Source organism: Typopeltis vanoorti, chromosome 14 (assembly GCF_054136105.1).
Source record: "Typopeltis vanoorti isolate ZY-2024b chromosome 14, IOZ_Tvanoo_1.0, whole genome shotgun sequence".
Classification (NCBI taxonomy): domain Eukaryota; kingdom Metazoa; phylum Arthropoda; class Arachnida; order Uropygi; family Thelyphonidae; genus Typopeltis; species Typopeltis vanoorti.
The window spans coordinates 71,901,613-71,920,436 of record NC_143562.1 but is presented as its reverse complement, the minus strand read 5'-3'; the positions used below and the strand labels follow the sequence as shown (position 1 = coordinate 71,920,436).

General features: G+C 36.6%; 1 protein-coding gene across 1 annotated transcript; it reads right to left on the bottom strand.

The window, feature by feature from the left end:
- Positions 1-10,128: 10,128 nt before the first annotated feature.
- LOC150099638 (uncharacterized) lies at positions 10,129-18,577 on the bottom strand. Its single transcript, XM_090404143.1, has 6 exons — positions 18,439-18,577; positions 17,578-17,633; positions 17,067-17,174; positions 16,301-16,336; positions 13,910-13,948; positions 10,129-10,997 (listed from the first exon to the last, which is right to left on the bottom strand). Exons 1-6 carry the CDS (start codon positions 18,518-18,520, stop codon positions 10,902-10,904), a joined length of 417 nt encoding a protein of 138 aa, XP_090260269.1. The 5' UTR covers positions 18,521-18,577; the 3' UTR covers positions 10,129-10,901.
- Positions 18,578-18,824: the final 247 nt, after the last annotated feature.

The window sequence follows — 18,824 nt, the reverse complement described above, 5'->3', positions numbered from 1 at the left end:
ATAAGATCATAAAAGTAGAAGAACATAGGAGTTTCTATTGCACAATATTGTCTATTTACATGAGAGTGCCAGTTGATTAATTTTCGGACTGTTAAGCACAACAATCCTTTTTCCCCTTTCTTTGGGGGGGATGGTGTCACTTCTATGATGGAAGGTGAATTATAATGCAGTCGCCCTGCTCAACCAGGAGTTGATTCCGTGGATTCCAGTCTTGGTGGAAAACATCTAAGGTGTTGTTTTGCCTGTGGTGGTGATACTCGTGTAGGATCCGACTTCTCACCTTTTGTTGGAAGGCTGCAGTGAGTTGTTCAGTTGCCTCTCTCTGTGAAGTTGCTGTGCTGTCTGGTCTTGTATGTCTGAGGTAGAAGTTGTATATTACCGCTTTCGCGGTGATGAAAAAGTAGTTGCACAATGAATGGTTATTTGACTCCGCATGGACGAGATTGAAATATTCCTCTTCTGTATGAAGACTACCACAGGTGAGAGCTGCCGTTTCCCGAGACAAACTGATTAATTGGGTGTTGATTGGGCATTCCAAGTAGATATGCCGGACTGTTCCTAATTGGTAGCAGAACAGGCAGTTATCTGAGACGTTTGAGTTAAATTTTCGTAATATAGTAGGAGTGGGTAATATATTGTGCCACATTCTCCACTGAATATCTGCGTCAGGTTTGATGGCTCTTGTGCGATATGGTAGATCCCATTGAAATAGTGTTTGATCAGATGATGCAGGATTTTCCAATAAAGTGCTTTGTTTCGACTGTTGTGTTAGAGTGCTGTAGATCTTGCTGGTGTTGCTGGGTGTAAGTTTCTCCCATGAGTTATTGGTTTTTATCAGAAAGATAGGCGCCAGATCTTCTGAGTTGGGAGGGCTAAGCCCCTCTTCTGTTATGCTATCGGGCATAGCGGCTTGAAAGCGGCCTTTACGGTGTCTGTCTGCTCAGACTGATTCCCATATTCCAGGTTTTCGAGAGAATTGGGAACGTGCCAGGTGAGTCTTAAAGAAAGAATGTCCCCCATATTCCTCACGCTTCGCCAGCTCCATGGAGGAAAGAAAACTTCTTTCTGAATGATCGGGCTTCTTACCATCGTGTTGTGAAAGATGGGTTCCATGAGGACTTCAGTAGGGATGCTGTCTTCACTGTGTGCTGGAGGTTTAGCTTCTTCCATCGTCGAAGGGCATCTTTGTAGAAGTTTGTTAAATTTACTGGCACTTGAGCTGTTGTCATTCTTAAGGTTGTGGAGAGAGAGAGAGAGAGACCTCTAGTGGCAGAAGTGAAAATATATTCAGTGGTGCATTTGTGTGATATTTCCTGTTGTATGGTATTCAGGAGAAATCGAGCGCTGAACGTTGTTATCCTATTGTCAATGGAGGTCAAATTTTGTCCTCCATCTTTGAGAGAAGTACATAGCTTGGAGTATGAAAGCCAGTTTGCTTTGTTCCATATGAATCGATATATGGTTGACTTTATTTGTTTGATGAATTGCTCTGGTGGCGTAAGAATCTTTAGTGTATGCCAAAGGACACTGGTGGCTATTTGGTTAATGATTATTGCTCTCCCTCTTGTGGAGGCAGATGCTCGTATTGCTGCCCACTTTCCTAGTACTTGCTTGAAACGCTTGTTCAGTGCCTCCCAGTTCTTATCCATATAAGAGGGTGTGTTTCCGAGGTAAATCCCCAGGTATTTGTTTCCCTCTGTGGACCAGGTACCAGACAATGGGGAATCCGTTCCGTTTTTCCATTTGCCACACCACAGTCCTGTGGTTTTATGTGTGTTTAGTTTCGCTCCTGAGGCTGCCCGATATTGTTGGTATGCCATCTGTATGTTATGGAAGTCCTCTTCTTTGCGGGTTATGATTGTAACATCATCAGCATATGCTGTCAGGGTTATGGTTTGGTAGGGAAGTTTAGGGTGGCATGCCCTGAGCAGCATGCTGAGTCTACACAAAAAGGGTTCAATGGCAATTGTGTAAAGAGGACCGGAGAGTGGACAGCCTTGTTTAATATCTCTGCTGTATGGTGCAGTTATGGTAAGCCTGTTGTTTATTTTCATGCAAAACTGTGCCTTGGCATACAACATCTTAATAGAGTGAATGATGCCTGAAGCAAAGCCAAATGCTTTCAAGCAGTTGAAGAGATACAGGTGTTCAACGCGGTCGAACGCTTTTTCATGGTCTAGTGTTACAAGACCCATTGTTTCATTGTTGTTGTTCGCTATGCTTATGAGATCCCTTATGAGGTGTAAGTTTTCGTGGATTGATCTTCCAGCGATGGAATAGCTCTGATGCCTATTTATAATTTCGCTCAGAGCGGGTTTAAGTTTGTTGGCAATGGCTTTTGATATACTTTTGCAGTCGGTGTTTGTGATAGAGATGGGTCTCCAGTTTCCTAGTTTCGTCGCGTCTCCTTTCTTTGGAATGAGTTTAATAACTGATGTTGTCATATTGAGTGGGAAGCCATTGGTATTCGCGTCGACAAAAACTCTGTAGAGGATAGGTCCAAGCTGTTCCCAGAAAGACTGGTAAAATTCAGTGGTGAGCCCGTCTATGCCAGGAGATTTATCTTTAGGTAAGGAGGTGCAGGCTGTTTTCAGATCGTGTAACGTGATGGGGAGTTCTGTGTTACTCCTTGTTATTGGTGAGAGTCTTTTCACATTGGAGAGAATTATATTCATGGCTCCATAGATGTTGAGTTGGCTTGGTACAAATTTTTGTAGTACTGCAAGGTATGTAAGAGAATTTCGTCATGTTTTTCTATGATGTTTCCATTATCTGTTTTAATAGCAGATATAGTGGTGCACTCTTGTTGGCGTTTTTCTAGTGAGAAGAAATAATTTGTGGATCTGCGAAGTTAATATGTTTGCGTCGTGTCTTATTAGTGCTCCTCTTGCAGAGTGCTCTAGGTGTGAGCGTATGGTGACTTCTAGGGATTGGTATTCCTCAGATTCCGGATGATGCAATTGCTGTTGTTGTAGCAAATTTTTAAGGACTGAATGCTTATTCAGATTTCTTCTGTGACTATATTTTTGGGTGAATACCCTAACTTTGGATTTAAAAAGTGACCACCACTCGGAAATTGATTGTGAAGTAAGTATATCTCTGATGAGAGTTTCGATATAGATTTTGGAGGTTCTGAGATATTCTGTATCCTTTAGTAGGCTGTTGTTAAAAATCCAGTATGCTCCTCCTTTGTGTCTGGTGTGTCCAGGAATGCAAATTCTAAGAAGGATGGAATCATGGTCTGATGCATGAGATGGATGGTAATTGACTCTCCTGATGTAGGGTATTGTGTGCATCGAAGTGTAGTATCTGTCGAGCCGTGCCTGGTATAGGACACTGGTAGGACCACCTTTGGCTCTCCAGGAGAACACTTTCTCATGTGGGTGCAAGTGTCTGAAGGTGTCAGTCAGCTCGAGGTCATTTATTACATCCTGGAGAAGCTGAGCTGGTGCGTGTCGATGTTCTTGGCATTGCTGTCTGTCCATTGCAGGATCCAGAGTGCAGTTGAAATCCCCTGCAAGTATGATGTGGTCATTCACCTTGCTGAGGTAGTTTCGCACAAACTCTAGTACCTGCACTGCAAGCTGTTCATTTTGTGGGATATATGTATATGTTAATGATATATATTTTCTTTCCTGTCTGAGTTGTAATGAGTGCATATATTGCACACCCAGGAAAGATATTGATTATTTCTACTTTTAGAGCGCTGTTTTGGTGAATTCCAATGCTGACTCCAGATCCATGATGTTGTATGGCAGGACAGTGGTGCATGGTATAAGGCCAGTTCTCCCAGTGTTGATATGAAGCTTTGCTGTTGCAATGGAAGTTAGTTTCCTGCAGCATAACTATTTCTGCTGGTGGGCAAGGATATGCTGCAGGACCAGCCTGTTTCGCAGTGGTGTGGCACATCCACTAGCGTTTAGTGAGAGAAGGTTTACTGAGGTGCTCATTATTTTATGGTTTCGTTTTATTTGGTGAGGTAATCTTCACTTCCTTTACGGATAGTAACGCTGCCGCTGGGATTCGAGCCCGTTTATCAGGTAGTATATCCTTTTCCTGAGATTGGTAGTTTTTCTCATTCTTTTTCCTGACAAAATAGTTCTTAATTCTTCCAGCTGTGTGATAAGGCCACTGATGTCAGTGGTGTAGTCATAGGCTGTCAGCAGTTTTTGTGAAGAGCCTCGAACCTTTTTGAGAAAGCTCTGAAGCTGCTCATTTGTAAGTGGGCCTTCAGTGTGAGGAAGTCCTGCATTTCCAGTTTCCCTTCATCATCTGAGGACTCAAGAAGCTCGATCTCTTCATCCACCTCTACAGGCTGTTGGGAGGGTTCCAGAATGCATGGAGGCAAAGGTTCCCTGCTGCAGCTGCGCTGGTTTGTCTTTGGCTGTTTTTCCGTTTTTGTTTCTTGCTCCGCTTCGTTAGTTAGTTGTCTGTGTTCTGTTTCCTCTTCTCTAGGATTGCTTTTACTCGATGTTGGTGGAGGTTCTTCCGAAAGGTGGGTTTCGTTAGTGCTACCACTTGATTTTGTCTCCCCGGTACTCGACTGAGAGCTGTTTCCTTGAGATCTTTGTTGTTTGTTAGGGATGCTCTGTTTTTTGGGATTGGCTGCTTGCTGCTTCTGATTCTCTGATCCGCTAGGGTTGGTAGTATTGTTATCCGGTTTCTCATTTCTGGATATATACGGGCATAACTTCCTTACATGGCCTTCTTCGTGGCAGTAAAAGCACTGTGCAGCAACAGTAATATAAAAGGTGTAGGGTACTCCGTCTATTTCTGTGTTGATTATTTTGGGAATGGAGCCGATTGTATTGTCTCCAAAGTGCATTAGAGCCTGTCTTCTAAAGCTCTTGATGTGAGCGAATTCAGGCCTAGTTGTAGAGGCGCGTAGCGTTCGGATTTTACCTGTCACTGTGCCGTATTTTGATAGTAAACCGCGAAGCATTTGATGGCTTATTTCCGGTGGGACATTTGACACTGTTACTTTTGTGGGAGCAACTGCAATTGGTGAGACATTCACGTGGCATACTCCGATGTCTATTCCCTTTTCAATTAATGTCTCAGACCAAGATGCGTTGTTAAAGTACATTTGTGCGGTTCTGGCAACTCTTGAAATGTGAGTTATATTTTTTGGGGGAACATATTGGACTACTGAGTCTAGATATTTTTCCAGTGGGGTAATTTCAATTGCGAAAATTACAATTCCGTTGTCCCGGGAAACGCGATTGGCTAGCTGAACGTTTGTACGCGCGGTGGTGGTTGTTGCAGTAGGATTAATTCGCGCGGAGGTATTAGCTACAATGTTAGCATAAGAGACAGAGAGTACTGACCTTTGTCCGTTGTTGTCCGGGGGGCTGAGACTGATGTCTTTTCCTTCTTGGGAGCTGTGGCTGGCGTCTTTTCTTTTTGATCGGAATCCTGCGACCTTTGACCGATTCCTGCTGAGCTCAGGCGTAGACCGGCTGTTGGTGGTGATATGCTGGGGTTTTTACTGGCCATTGCTTCGGGCGAATATGGGGAAACGCAAGCTATCACAATTTCCCGGCACTCGAAGACATGCAGTTGTAACAATAAGCACATGAACAATGAAGATTTTTAATATATATATATATTATGTAGGTATAAATCTTGAAGTAGATTGACTTATTCGACCGCACAAAATACAACTTTAGGCAAGAGCGACCTTGGACACGTCTGCACCCTTCCACGTCGCGAACTCATAGATAGATAGATAGAGAGAATAAAATGTTAATTTTGATAGTTATATTATTCCATTAATATATATATAATTTTCCAAATTCACCCTTCGTGTCATTATTGGAAACACAGATGGAGTAAATGAAATTGTAAATTTAATCCAAATGTAACATTCAATTATCAATTGCAAAGATTGTTGCTAATGAGTCTGCTAAATTAATTGATATCTAATAAAAGAAAATTTTGTGAATATTTTATATGGCACGTGTTGTTTACAAAGCAGGGTTCAAACTAGTTCTAACATAAACATTTGAAATAATTTTATGGCAATTAGCAAACAAAACATTTTTATTTCATTATTGAACTCCCAGGACGTTCACGTTTATTAAAAAAAAAGAAAGGAAATTGAAAGGTATATTTTTACTGTGTAGCATATTTCGATTTGCTTTGAATGATGATTGAAGCATCTAGTGATATGTGACGGGTATACTTGTTTCTTATCGGTATTATGATCATGTGTCAGTTATATATTTATTCTTTACGAGACTGGATAAACTCACTTTCAATTGAATATCCCTTGTAAAGAACATTCGCGTCCTAAATGCAATTCAAATACAGCTCTTTCCAAGCTAGGGGGTTTTGTCTTTACTGTCTGAGGGACGTCGGTAATAACAACAATGAGTCTACGGCTAATAATAATTACGTTCATTGGAAAACGAGATGCGAAAAATACGTACTACATAGAATATTTTCCTATTCTTTTTTTTTCGTTCTTCTGGATGTTCTACAGGAGTACCTAACGAGAATACCAAAATTCTCGTGGAAAGGCTTAGACATTGGTTATGCATTTTTGCTAAATAGCTTAAGTAAATCACAACGTATATCAGAATATACATCAAAATGAATTTTAATACACTTCCAATATTTCGAAAATGTTACGTTGCCATTTTCACAGGAACTTAAAAACAAGACACGTGCACGCAAGCACAACAAACAGTAAATGAGGACGAAGCAGGAAGCTATTCTTTCTCCTAAAAGTATACCCGTCCTAAACTAAACAAGTTTCCTAAACAAGTATACCCGTCCAAGAATACCAAAATTGCCCTAGAGGGCAATTTTGGTATTCTTGGACGATTAGGCTGAAGTTCTTCTGATGTAGGTTTCCCAAATTTGGGGCAGTCTCATGCAACCAAATTTGTTGAGGTTTGGATTGTTTCTTAGGGCTGAGGCTGATCCCATGAAAAGCCTTTCATATTTGTATTTACTACGGTGTATTATCGTGGCTTTCTTCATCGGTATTCTATGGCGGGTATCCAGCGCATGGTCTGCAAGACCAGAGTGGCCGTATTGGTGAAACCGGGTGTAGTCCTTGTGTTTTGAAATTCTGATATTCGCTCTCCTGCCTGTTTGGCGAAAGTAGGACAGCTTACAGCTGCAAGGGACCTGGTATACACCAGGTAGGTTTAGGGGGGGGAGGGTTCTTTATTCGAGCTGATAAGGGATGCCAGTTTTTTATATGATCTGTGACAAGTAGTTAAGTCATGTTCTTTTAGGATTTTTGTAATTTTTTTCAACGTGCCTCGGATATAGAGTATGGTGATGGATTTAAAGTAATCCTTGTTTTGAGGGGGGGCGGTGTTGTGGTTTATTGGTTTCAATATTTTTTGGATTTTGTTTTGGGCAATAGCCGTTGGCTGATAACGTGTTGAGAATGCGATTTAGTTCTGTGGTTAGGGCTTTGCCATTTGAGCAGATAAGTTTAGCCCTGTTGTGTAGTTTCTTAATGACTCTATATTGTTGTCGTGGGGGGAATTGTTGGTGAATGTATCTGCCTGTATGAGTGGCTTTTCTATAGACTGAGAAAACCAAGGTTCCATCAGGCTGGCGGGTGACTAGTGTGTCTAAGACAGGAAGGCAGTTGTTTTTTCCTTCTCCCAGGCTGAATTTGATTCTGGGGTGTTGGTTGTTTAAGTGTGTTAGGAAGGAGTGGAGTGCATAGGAGCCATGTGGCAGAATAGTGAACACATCATCAACATAGCGAAGCCATATGGTTGGTTTTTGTTGGGCAGAGTTTAAGGCTTTCTCTTCAAAAGACTCCATATAAAAGTTGGCCAAGGGTGGGGAGAGTGGAGAACCCATTGCTGTCCCCTCTATTTGTTTGTAGAAAATTCCTTGCCAAACAAAATAGCCTGACTTCATTGTGAACTGACATAGGCGTGTGATATCGGGAGGAAATTTAGCATGGATTATCTCTAAGGATTCTTTGAGTAGGACATTTGTAAATAAGTAGGAGACATCAAAAATGACCATTACATCAGTGTGTTTGAGTGTAAGGTTTTCAATGCTGGCTTAGATGTGGGCTGAGTTTTTGATGTGTGAAGGTGTGTTGCTAGTATAGTGTGTGAGAGCTTTGGCCTTGTTTTGGCCCATGTTTAGTTAGTTTGTATATGGGGGAATCAATGCCATTCACTATGGGACGTAATTGCACATTTTCCTTATGTATTTTTGTGAGTCAATAAATACGGGGGAGGGGGTTGGAGTTAAATAGTTTTAATTTGTTAGTGACTTATACAGGCGAAGAAGTGACCTTCATAAGGAGCCTCTGGAGTTTTCTAATTTGTGAGTTGGTGGGATTGTCATAATACATACATATATTTATTCTTACCTCACTTCTCTGATGGTGTATGTCTAGAATGCTTTTCGATGAGTTTTTCTATAGGGTTCGCTTTGTCTGTCTCTCCATAGTATGGGATGATCTTATACTATCATCACAGGCGATTAACTAGAGGATATTTTACGCACTAGTATTGGTTACTTGATTGAAGTAGTGATTGTATTTTGACGAATGAAATAAAAAATGGTCTGGTTTTATACACCTTAAGGATTTTCACTTGGTTACTGAACTAGAGCCAATAAAACGAAGCGAAATATATCCACTGACTTGATTATTGGCAAGTTTCTGAGGTGTGGTTTCAATACGTTCATTCACTGACAAGGTAGCAAGATGTTGCCCGTTTTTTTTATAACCGTTCGTAAGAAATTATTTGCAAGAAATTTGAGGTTTTCTTTAGCTACCTCTTCCTCATCATTAATAAGACAACGAGTATCGTTTCTAGTGTTAAGTTATTGCCAAGTATTTCAGAATTTTAACAATGTGAAAAAGGCGTGAAAGTTTTATTAGCACATGTTGAGATTAAGGTAGTCCCGTCTTTAGTCTCTTGTGTGTGTGTGTGTGTGTGTGTGTGTGCGTGTGTGTGTGTGTGTGTGTGTGTGTGTGTGTGAATACACACATGGGTGTGAAGAAATGACAAGTTATATAGGAGCAAATGCCTGTTCTGGTACATGATTGTGTATGGCTGCTCGACCATACCTTGGAAACGATTAGAAGAATTAATGTTCTGATTCACATTTGAATATGTATTTGAAAATCAAGTTTTTCTTGGTCCGATAACAGCGCTCTAACATTTCGCATCGTTCAGAGTTTTGATTTGTCTGTTTTTTTCTGTTGAGGCATCAATCAGGAAATAATTTTTTAAACCCCACTAGCCATAGCACTTGACCTTTCCAGAATAGATTGATTTACGGCATAGTTCCTGAATTCATTTATGCCCATAGAAACAACTTCGTGTTTTCATACAGAGTTTTATCAATAATGTCACTATATCTTCATTATGAATTTTTTCAGACAATATTGAAGACGCACTTTTAGTTCCAATAAGAAAAAAGAAAAAAAAAAAAACAGCTCACCTTTATAACATCAGTACCGGACAATGCATTGTTGTAAATAACGTTTTCTTAGTGTCTGCAACAGCTCAACTGGTTGACATGAGCAGAAGAGTATGTGTGATAATTTTTCTCATCAAATTACAGCTTTCCAATCCTCTGCTTTCAAGTCATGATCAGCACTGCTACACAAGTTTAACTTGAAGTTTATCTGGAACAATTATTGTAATGCACTCAGCAGAATAAAATGAAATTTTGACAGATATTGATCCTTAGTGAAACTTAAGTTTTGGGATATGGGTATATAGTGCTTTGACGAAATATCTTTATCGCTATAGATATCATGTAATCGCAGTCTTGAAAACAATATATAATTGTATTATATAATTAATTATTCATATTAATTAGTAATAAATACACAAAACGAGCAAGTATTTCTTTTTCTTTCTTTCTTTTTTTGTTTTTGAATTTTCCTTCCCTTTTCCGTGTAGTTTCCTGGACCGTTAGTTAAGTTTCTTTCAGACATCATCCGTCTTCCATTAGCGTAAATAATGTGCAATACTCTCCATCTATTAAATTCAGAATATGCGTATTTAACCATCCAGGTTGCTCAATTTCTTCCCCGCGTCTTTGTTCAATATTAAGAATAAGAATGATTCCGTGTTTTACAGGTCATTTCGCTTTACAAATGAAACAGAAGTTATATTTTTAAAATTCAGAAATGATAACATTTTATTTAAGCAGTAAAACAGCTACATCTGCTATGCATAATATTATTCCATTATCTTATTATCTTATATTAGATAAGTATTTGCTATTATTAAATGATGAGTTTGAAATCTAGAACACCGTTTCTCAACATTGTACAGCAGGATACATTTCAAACTGAATTCATAAAATACGAGAATATGACGAAAGATAACCTGAAGTGTTATTCTGTTTTAGAAAGTAAATACAATCGATGATAACAAATGATAAGTTTGTTATACTCGCGAAAATATCATTCTATACATATTATGCTTTGCATTACTCTCTTTATACGAACGTTCAACCCGCACCCGCTCACACAAGCCAACATATTCAATTGAAGCCTTTGGCTCTTCATATATCTAACAACATATTCAATATATTCTTCAATGTTATCGAAATAAGCTCATCTGACGTACATAACTTTCAATTGGATTATATTGTAATAATTTTCGTATACGTTTGTGGAGTGTTTTTTAACAAAATTTATCTTTGCAATTAATATTACTACTGAAGTACCGCAAATTTTTAAAAGAAGTGTTATTTAAATCAGAGTTCAAGATTCATGAAGCTTATTGTTGAACAAAAGTAATTTTATCGTACAAAAGTTAAAAGTAATTGCTGAAAAGGGTATTTTTATTTTAAAATATAAGGACTTAAATGCAGGAATATTCAGAATCGTTGCTCTAAATCAAGTATTCAGGTTAAATCTTTCGTTACAGAAATCTAATATGTGACTACTTCTTTCGCCATGCCTTTTCAAATCCTACTTCAGGGGGAATTAGCGGCTTTTCGCGTCGCCGTTCTTCTTCAACTAAAGTTTGAATGCATACCTTTAATATGAGAAAAAAAAAATTACGAGAGAACACATTTAAAATAAAATTTTAAATAAATAAATAATATTTTTTATATATAAATAAATTTTAATTGATATATATGTTAAAAACTCCAAGCCATTTTCAACCTGGTTTTACTCCATTTCCCAAATAAGCAAACGGACAAGTAAGTCAAGTGACCTACTCGTCTGTTTGCTTACTTGGGAAATGGAGTAAAACCTGGTTTAAAATAGCTTGGTGTCTTTAACATTTAATATATGCCCAAAGTAAAGTACTTTCTATATATATATATATATATATATATAACAAGAATTAATTACATTTATTTATGTTAACAATCATTTTCAATTTAATTAGATATTTCTGGCCTCATTGGAAGTCGTTCATTTGGAAGCACCAGAATTGATCAAAAAAAAAAAAAAAAGGGAAGGCGAGATATTGACTTAATTTAATATTCATTTAGAAATTTCATCATATAAATACTACCTTATAAAATTTATTATTATTATTATTATTAATATATATTTTTTTTTGAGCAGGAGGGGAATTTTAGATATGTTTTAATTTAAGAGAAATCTAATAGCTTCTGCTGGTAGATTTCGCTAGTAGTAGTACGATACACTTTCTGTTTTTTTTTCATAATGTCGTTATCGTGTATTGTGTTCTTTATAAATTTAAATCTTCTGACCATTTTTTATACTTCAGGAGAAGGTTTGGACCAAATGCGTTCCCGAAAGTAACTGAAATTTCGAAGATAACTCGAAACTGCTTTAGCCATTTTATCATACAATATTGTGAATAATATTCGAATTTCAAGAAGAATAATGGACAGATATCGAAGAGTGGGTTGTGGAGTAGTTCAGTAATGGAGAAGGCAGGTGGCAAGAGGTGTACCTATTTACTTACTTTGTAATTTATTGATATTGGAAATAATTTCACAAGAAATATCTACTTGATTTGCTGATGGTGCAAAACTAGGAAGAGCGATAGTCAATGAAGGTGATGTAGATATCTTGTAGGATTATATAAGGATGACATGCTTCAGTTATGGGCATAGCTAATGGCTGCCAGATTAACGTGGCGAAGTGATCACTTCGGGAAGATGTGCTCACATGCTGTGCAGTGTATTAATGAAATTTAAATGGAAGACATTGACGAGGCAAGGGACTTGGTGGTGATTGTGAACAGAGAAGTGAAATTTAGAACGCATGTTGCAAAGGTGACCAGAGCAGCACTTCAAATTATATGGTTGTTGAAGAACACAGTAACGCATTCGTAAGGACACATGGGGTCTACGGCGCATAGATCTGGTTATCTGGAATTCTTTGTCAAAAAGAAATGGTGGAGAGGTTCCAAAGGAGTGGTACCAATATTCTTACAGGACTGTGGAACGTTTCATATAAGAATAGATTGAAGGTCTGCGTACTCCAAAGAGAGAACCAGGGATTATCCCTGGAAATTGTGTAAGAGTGTGGTTAATAAGATTGTTACGACAAGATATTTTTCTTGAAGGGTGGTGAATGTGTGTAGGAATCCATCGCCAGAGGTTGCTATGAGTTATATTTTGTGAATGAGTTTCAAAAGAAATAAAATATGCATTGCGTAAATAATGATTAATGTGTTAATGTAGGGTCACCGAGGATAAGTCTTCTGACTTCATGGATACAACCAGTAAGGTTGTATCCATGAATTCAGAAGTCACAGAAGGCAGTACTTACAAGTTGTACAGGTTGTACAACCAGTAAGGCTCTTCGCTTTCTCCCTTGTTAGCAATTTTGTTCAGAGAGTATTATGAAGTGAAAGCTATTTAATACCATGTATGACAGTGAATATGTCGGCAACAGAGACATCATTTGGCCAGGATCTATTACTTAATTAGAAGAATTTCTCACGCACGTAAATAATATTCATTCTACGATTACACTCACTGCTGAATTCGTGGTAAATACGTTTTACTCTTTATGGACACAGAAATAGAAGTATTCGAATAGAACAAATTGCATTTCTCAGTGCAGCGGAAGTCAACAAATACCCCACATCCTATCACCTTTGACAGAAAAAATATTCGCGTTTAATTCGCAGTGACGATATTCGTCATTATTCGTTCACTACGTGATAGAGCTTACTGATTCTAAACCAGTATAAATAAAAGAAACCAATTGGATCATTACTTGAGCTTAATCCTACTAAAATGATTACACTACAACATTAGTCAACACAATTCTACGTTTATCTCCAAAACATGAATATGAAGTGCAAGACTTCTGGGAAAAGTGCTTTTCCCTTATATACATTATTTCACAGATAAAATATCATGGATATTACGTTAGCAAAAAATAAAGATAGCAGAAAATAATATTTTCTTTAATTCCCTCTACAAAATATCTAACCTCCTGAAACCTTCAAAACATCCTCATTCACTTCTCCGAATGACTAATTAGAACAGGCATGCAGGGGCGGGAGAATTTGGAGAATCTGAACATAAAGAGAACGAAAGGAATCCGAAAATAGGACGGACAGTATATTCAAAGAAAACTAAACATCACGTATGACCGCAACAAGACCAAATGTTCCAGAGAGATTACAGATTTTTCTCAAGTCACCAGAAAAAAAAGCTAATCAACACAACTCGATTTTTCCTCATGATGTGAAACACAAGAATATTCAAGATAATTAGTTGCATTTTCAATAAACTATTCTATCCATTTGTTTGATTCATGTGGAAGAATACGGGCAAAGATATTTCTAATTCAAACACAATCAATTTCCAAACTGTGGGTTTCTACAACAAGAATGACTTAAATGATGAAGATTGCCTAATTTAAATTTTTCTTTCTATAAATGCTATACTGCTGTAATTTCTGAAAAAATACAGAGAGAATAAATGTTGAAATGAATGAATCACTTACCTCGGTATTGCTGGTATCAGACTCTAGATCTTCACTTGGCTGCAAGTAATTCACAAATATAAGTTTCTCTCATAAACAATGCTTCAGCTAATTAGTGTAGTAATATATATCTTTGAAAGAATATATATATATATATATATATATATATATATATATATATCCTGAAGGAACACATTAGATTGTCAGTCGTATAGTCAAGCGGAAACTTTCGTTTTACTTGACTTACTTCTTATAATTTAATAAGAAGCCAAACGTGTACAGCTTTTTTTTTTTCAAAGACGCATGAAAGTGTGTGTGTGTGTGTAAAACACTCATAAAAACTACAATGCAGCATTATGTTTATATGAGAATATCGTTTAGAGTAACCTGTTAAAATCTTATCAACACAGTGATATTCACATATTCCATTTATTCTAATTTTAATAAGAAAAAAAATTTGTCCATAGACAAATTATGCAAATGTAAACGTCTTTCCACTAATGGAGTAAGCCAAATTCTCTGCATGTTTTTCCCAAACATTGTGCAAAGTAAAGATCAACGATGTTCGGATATATCTGGTGGTAACTGAAGTTGTTGTCAATGACCACATGGACCTTTATGGTCCATGTGGTCATTGACAACATTTCATGGCATTTCCAAATGTAACATTAATGTTCAAATGGTAGTAACAGCAACATGACGTAAACTCAGTGATTTCGAGAGAAAGCGAGGAGTCATCGTCACATAGATGGCATGCCCATCCGTGATGATATTGCTACTCAACTAGAGTATCGAAAATCAATACTTGGCGATGTCATCAACAAATGAAGACGTTCTGGCATTACTAGTGCAAAAAAATATCCACGGAGGCCGCTTGAAATGACTGACAGTGACAGGAGGGTGCTAAAACGAGAGGCACGCAAAAATCGGCTACAGTCGGCACAGACATCCGTGACGACGAACAAAGCCGCTCGTCTGTCCTGGGGCAAAGAACGTGTGAACTAGACAACTGACCTACTGTGAAGCAATGAGTGAAGGTTTGGCACTGTGGTAACAAACGTTCAGCAGGCTGCCTCCATACACAGAGTAAAGTTTGGAGAAGGACGCTGATTAATGATGTTGGATGTATTTGACTTGTTTGGAGTGGCACCATTGGTCGTTGATCAATGTTGTACTGAGTACTCTACTGAGTGCAGCTCAGTATCCTGATATTCTGTCTAATCAGGTGCTGCATACGCTGTGGGGGTGTTATGAAATGGACCCGTGTTACCATCAAGACGACAATGGCCCCTGTCACAAAGTTGCAGCGCTGTTATGGAATGGTATGAAGAGGTGGATGAAGTTAAAAAACTGTCCTGGCCTTCGAAGAATCTGACTTCAACCCCATCAAACACCTATGAGACGAATTAGAGCGCGATCGAGGTCCAGAGCAGCAGGCTCTCGATTTCTCGTTGAACTCAGCGTTGCTTTGGTGGAGGAATGGAGACAAATTACACCTGACGTCTGGTGGAAACATTTCTACGTGGTGGAACGTCTCCTTCAAATAGTGCCAAAGGCGATCAAAACCAAATGTGGACATACCCGATAATAAGGCTCGCCAGTTGGTGTCATTTGTAAATTGCTAGTCTTCGGACAATTATTGGCAAATATTATTGTAGAAATAACTGTCATTCGTTCAAACAGTTAAAAGGAAAGAGATCATTCAATTTCGAATGTAAAAGGACTTGGAAAAGTTCGGCGCTGAACCAAAGGTACGCCTAGCAACCTCAACAATATCTTGGAGTTCGAAAGGTGAAGGTATGCAGAAGTCTTTGGAAAGTACTCAAATGTAAATAAAATAATGTAATTTAAATAACATTTGAATAAAGAAAACCAACAAGAAGGAAAACTTGGTAAAATGAAGAAATGGGGATTCTTCATTTTAATTACATCAATTTTGGTATATATTACCGCATGAGCACCTACATACATGCATTCAGTGTATATTGCCAATGCATTTGAAATTTAGATTAGATATAAATGATGAACTCGATGTGTCTGCAATGAAAAGAAAATACTCTAAAAGAATAAGCACTGGTTAAAGTGGGTTATGCCTACAATTAAGAAATAAAAAAATTACTAAACAAGATGAATTCTTGTGCTGGATTTCGGTAAGCTTGTGTTTGGAAAAATATTTTTTTAGAAAGCGAAATAGAGCCCTAAATAACTGACACAGGTCAGGATTTAGTGAAATGTGTAATAATAAATCCCAACTCTAAAAAAAGTCCCAAATTACAAAATGTTTGCGATTTGAATGTCAGTCTTGTTCATTATCATCTGCAAAGAAATCATCAAATACCTCACACATAACCTAAGAATTAAAAGTAAATTAGTATTATTTTTCTTTTTAAAAAGCAATTTCTAAATACATACCATGTTCGGTATTCTTTCACCCATGCAGACATCGAGCTAAATAGTAAAAAAAAATCGTAAGTCAGAATTTCTTCATTATCGTTAAAGACTATGCGTTAAAATAGAGTTAAACTATGCAGATACATTGTCTGCATCTCCAGTGAAATATAAAAGTTAACAGAGATCTATAGATACCACATGAATACTTCACCCAACTAAGGATTAAGTCTTTTCCTCTTTTTAAATATTTTCTAACCAGACTTTGAGATCTAATATCATTAAGCGATATAATTCATGGTGTGTGAGTTCTATTAATAAATTCAGATCTAATAAATATACTTTAAAGAAATGTGATACACGAAAGTATTACATCACCAGTGTCATGTGATTCTTTTGATATTACAGTACACAAAATGAATCTGGTACCGTTATAGTTCTACTGGTTTTATTATGATAAAAAAATAAAAATAACTAAAAATATAACTGATGGCTTTAATTATTAGAATCACTTTACTAAACTTTGATTCTATATTCAGATCAAAAGGTATACCTGGAATGAGTTAAGTAGGTCAAAAAGATGAGACGCGTAATAAATAATCGAAAATAATTCCTCTTATTTTACAATCAGCAATTACAGCATAAACACTTTGCTTTATGAAACAAATTAATGACATAATACAAGGAACAATATCATACTAAAACGAAATTCAAATAAAATGAAACAAATTCGTTATAAATGTAATGAATAAACAATACTAAAATATCGAACAGATTTAAATACACTTACCTGTCTGGAACTATTACCACGATTGCATGAATCAATTACGAATGATAGTTCTGGAGTTTCACTATTAGGGAAGTGTAATGAAAAGCATTCTGTAAAAGCGCGTCGAACCTGAAAAAATGATAATAGCGCATCAATTTCTTTCTTGTTTGATATTTTTAAATTTCACCATAATATAAATTTTGATAAAATGAAATTAATCGGAAGAGAGAGATAGCATAAGGAAGTTCAGTTTAAAACCATATGCGAATGAACACGATTCGATAACAGGAGAATAATAATTAAATGTACTGAATTGATTGAAAAATAGTTAAAAGAAAGTACGGGAAGAAGATCGTAACTGAGTTTGATGTCGTATTAGTATTTCAATAAAATAAGTAAACTTTCAATACTTCAATGTGAACACAGATCAAAATATTTACTAATATTTTCAAGAATATCTTTGCTGAAATGAAAAGTAATTATGTACATTAATTACTTTTAATTATTATATTATAAATCATATTAAACTTACCTCCCCAGCTATAAGCTTTGCACAATTAGCAATTCTGTTTCGTGTTTCTTCATTTCCTTAATGATATAAATAATAAATTAATTTAAATTTCAGAGAGCCAGAGATCGAGAGAGAACATGTATGGAAATGAGAGTGACTATCAAAATAGCAAATTAACAATTATTTTTACAATTTTGCTAATTACAATTGGTAAGAAATTTGGAAATGTTGTATATTATTCAGCAAGTACGTTTGAATATGAAGTTCGCATTATTATAACGCTACAACTCAATTTGAAAAATTTAAACAATCTTTCAAATTTTACAGCAATGATTCCATATAAAGTTAAAAAATGTAACTATTTTCCTTTTCTTTTCCAGTTTCTTGATTATGTGAATACAGTTAACCCGTTTTTCACTTTAAACTGCTGTAAATTTTCATGCATAATTTAGAAGCAAACAGCCCTTATAAATATGAACAATGACATTTGTTTTAAACAATTAATTAATAAGTCAAATTATTCGCTAAAAATTTTATTATTATTATTATTATTATTATAGCTACTAACCACATAATTTTCATTTCTTGGTGTGACATTGCACCCTAATATTGTCAAAACAGAACGTGGTTTGAAACATTACTAATACTTTTTTTGCACAACAGAATTCTCGTGTATGTAAATCCTAATCCACCCAAAATACTAATAGAATACGTTTATAACTTTCGTAGGTGGTATTCGCGTTAAAATGAATCTATTATATTATATTATATAAACGGCATGGAGCATTAAGAAAATTTAGAGTTGTTTGAGCAGCCTCATACTACAAGGAAGAAATATAAAAGTCTTACAATAAAAATAAGTAAAATAGTTGGAAAACTTACTACAGAAAAATTTATCTCGTCCGTTCAGATTTCCAAGCAAAGCCAGGAGGATACATAAAAACACTGTCTTCCGGATAGTCATCGTTTACTTTGAATATCTTCAATAGTTTTTGATCTTAATGCAACTATGGCAGCTCGCTGTTTCTTTTATAACATTTATGCCAAATTTCTGTTGCTAAATACAAAGTTCATCCTGCAACCTTGAATAACTTCCGATTTTTTTAACAGCGGAAAATGAAAAATAATTAGCAGTAAGTTTTTTAAGTTTATCAGAGTGACCTTCCGGAATTTTAACGAAATAAGCAAGCACGCTTACACTGGGCCGAGCAACCAGGAAGAAACACAAAGCACGTTTCCTGATACATACTTGATCGTGTTTTCATGTG

Excerpts from the sequence above, each read along its gene's own strand:
- LOC150099638 (XM_090404143.1), bottom strand. The coding sequence starts at position 18,520 with ATGACTATCCGGAAGACAGTGTTTTTATGTATCCTCCTGGCTTTGCTT. Across the intron at positions 17,634-18,438 it reads ACGAGATAAATTTTTCTGTA|GAAATGAAGAAACACGAAAC; the intron begins GTAAGTTTTCCA and ends TATATCATTAAG. Across the intron at positions 17,175-17,577 it reads CAAAGCTTATAGCTGGGGAG|GTTCGACGCGCTTTTACAGA; the intron begins GTAAGTTTAATA and ends TCATTTTTTCAG.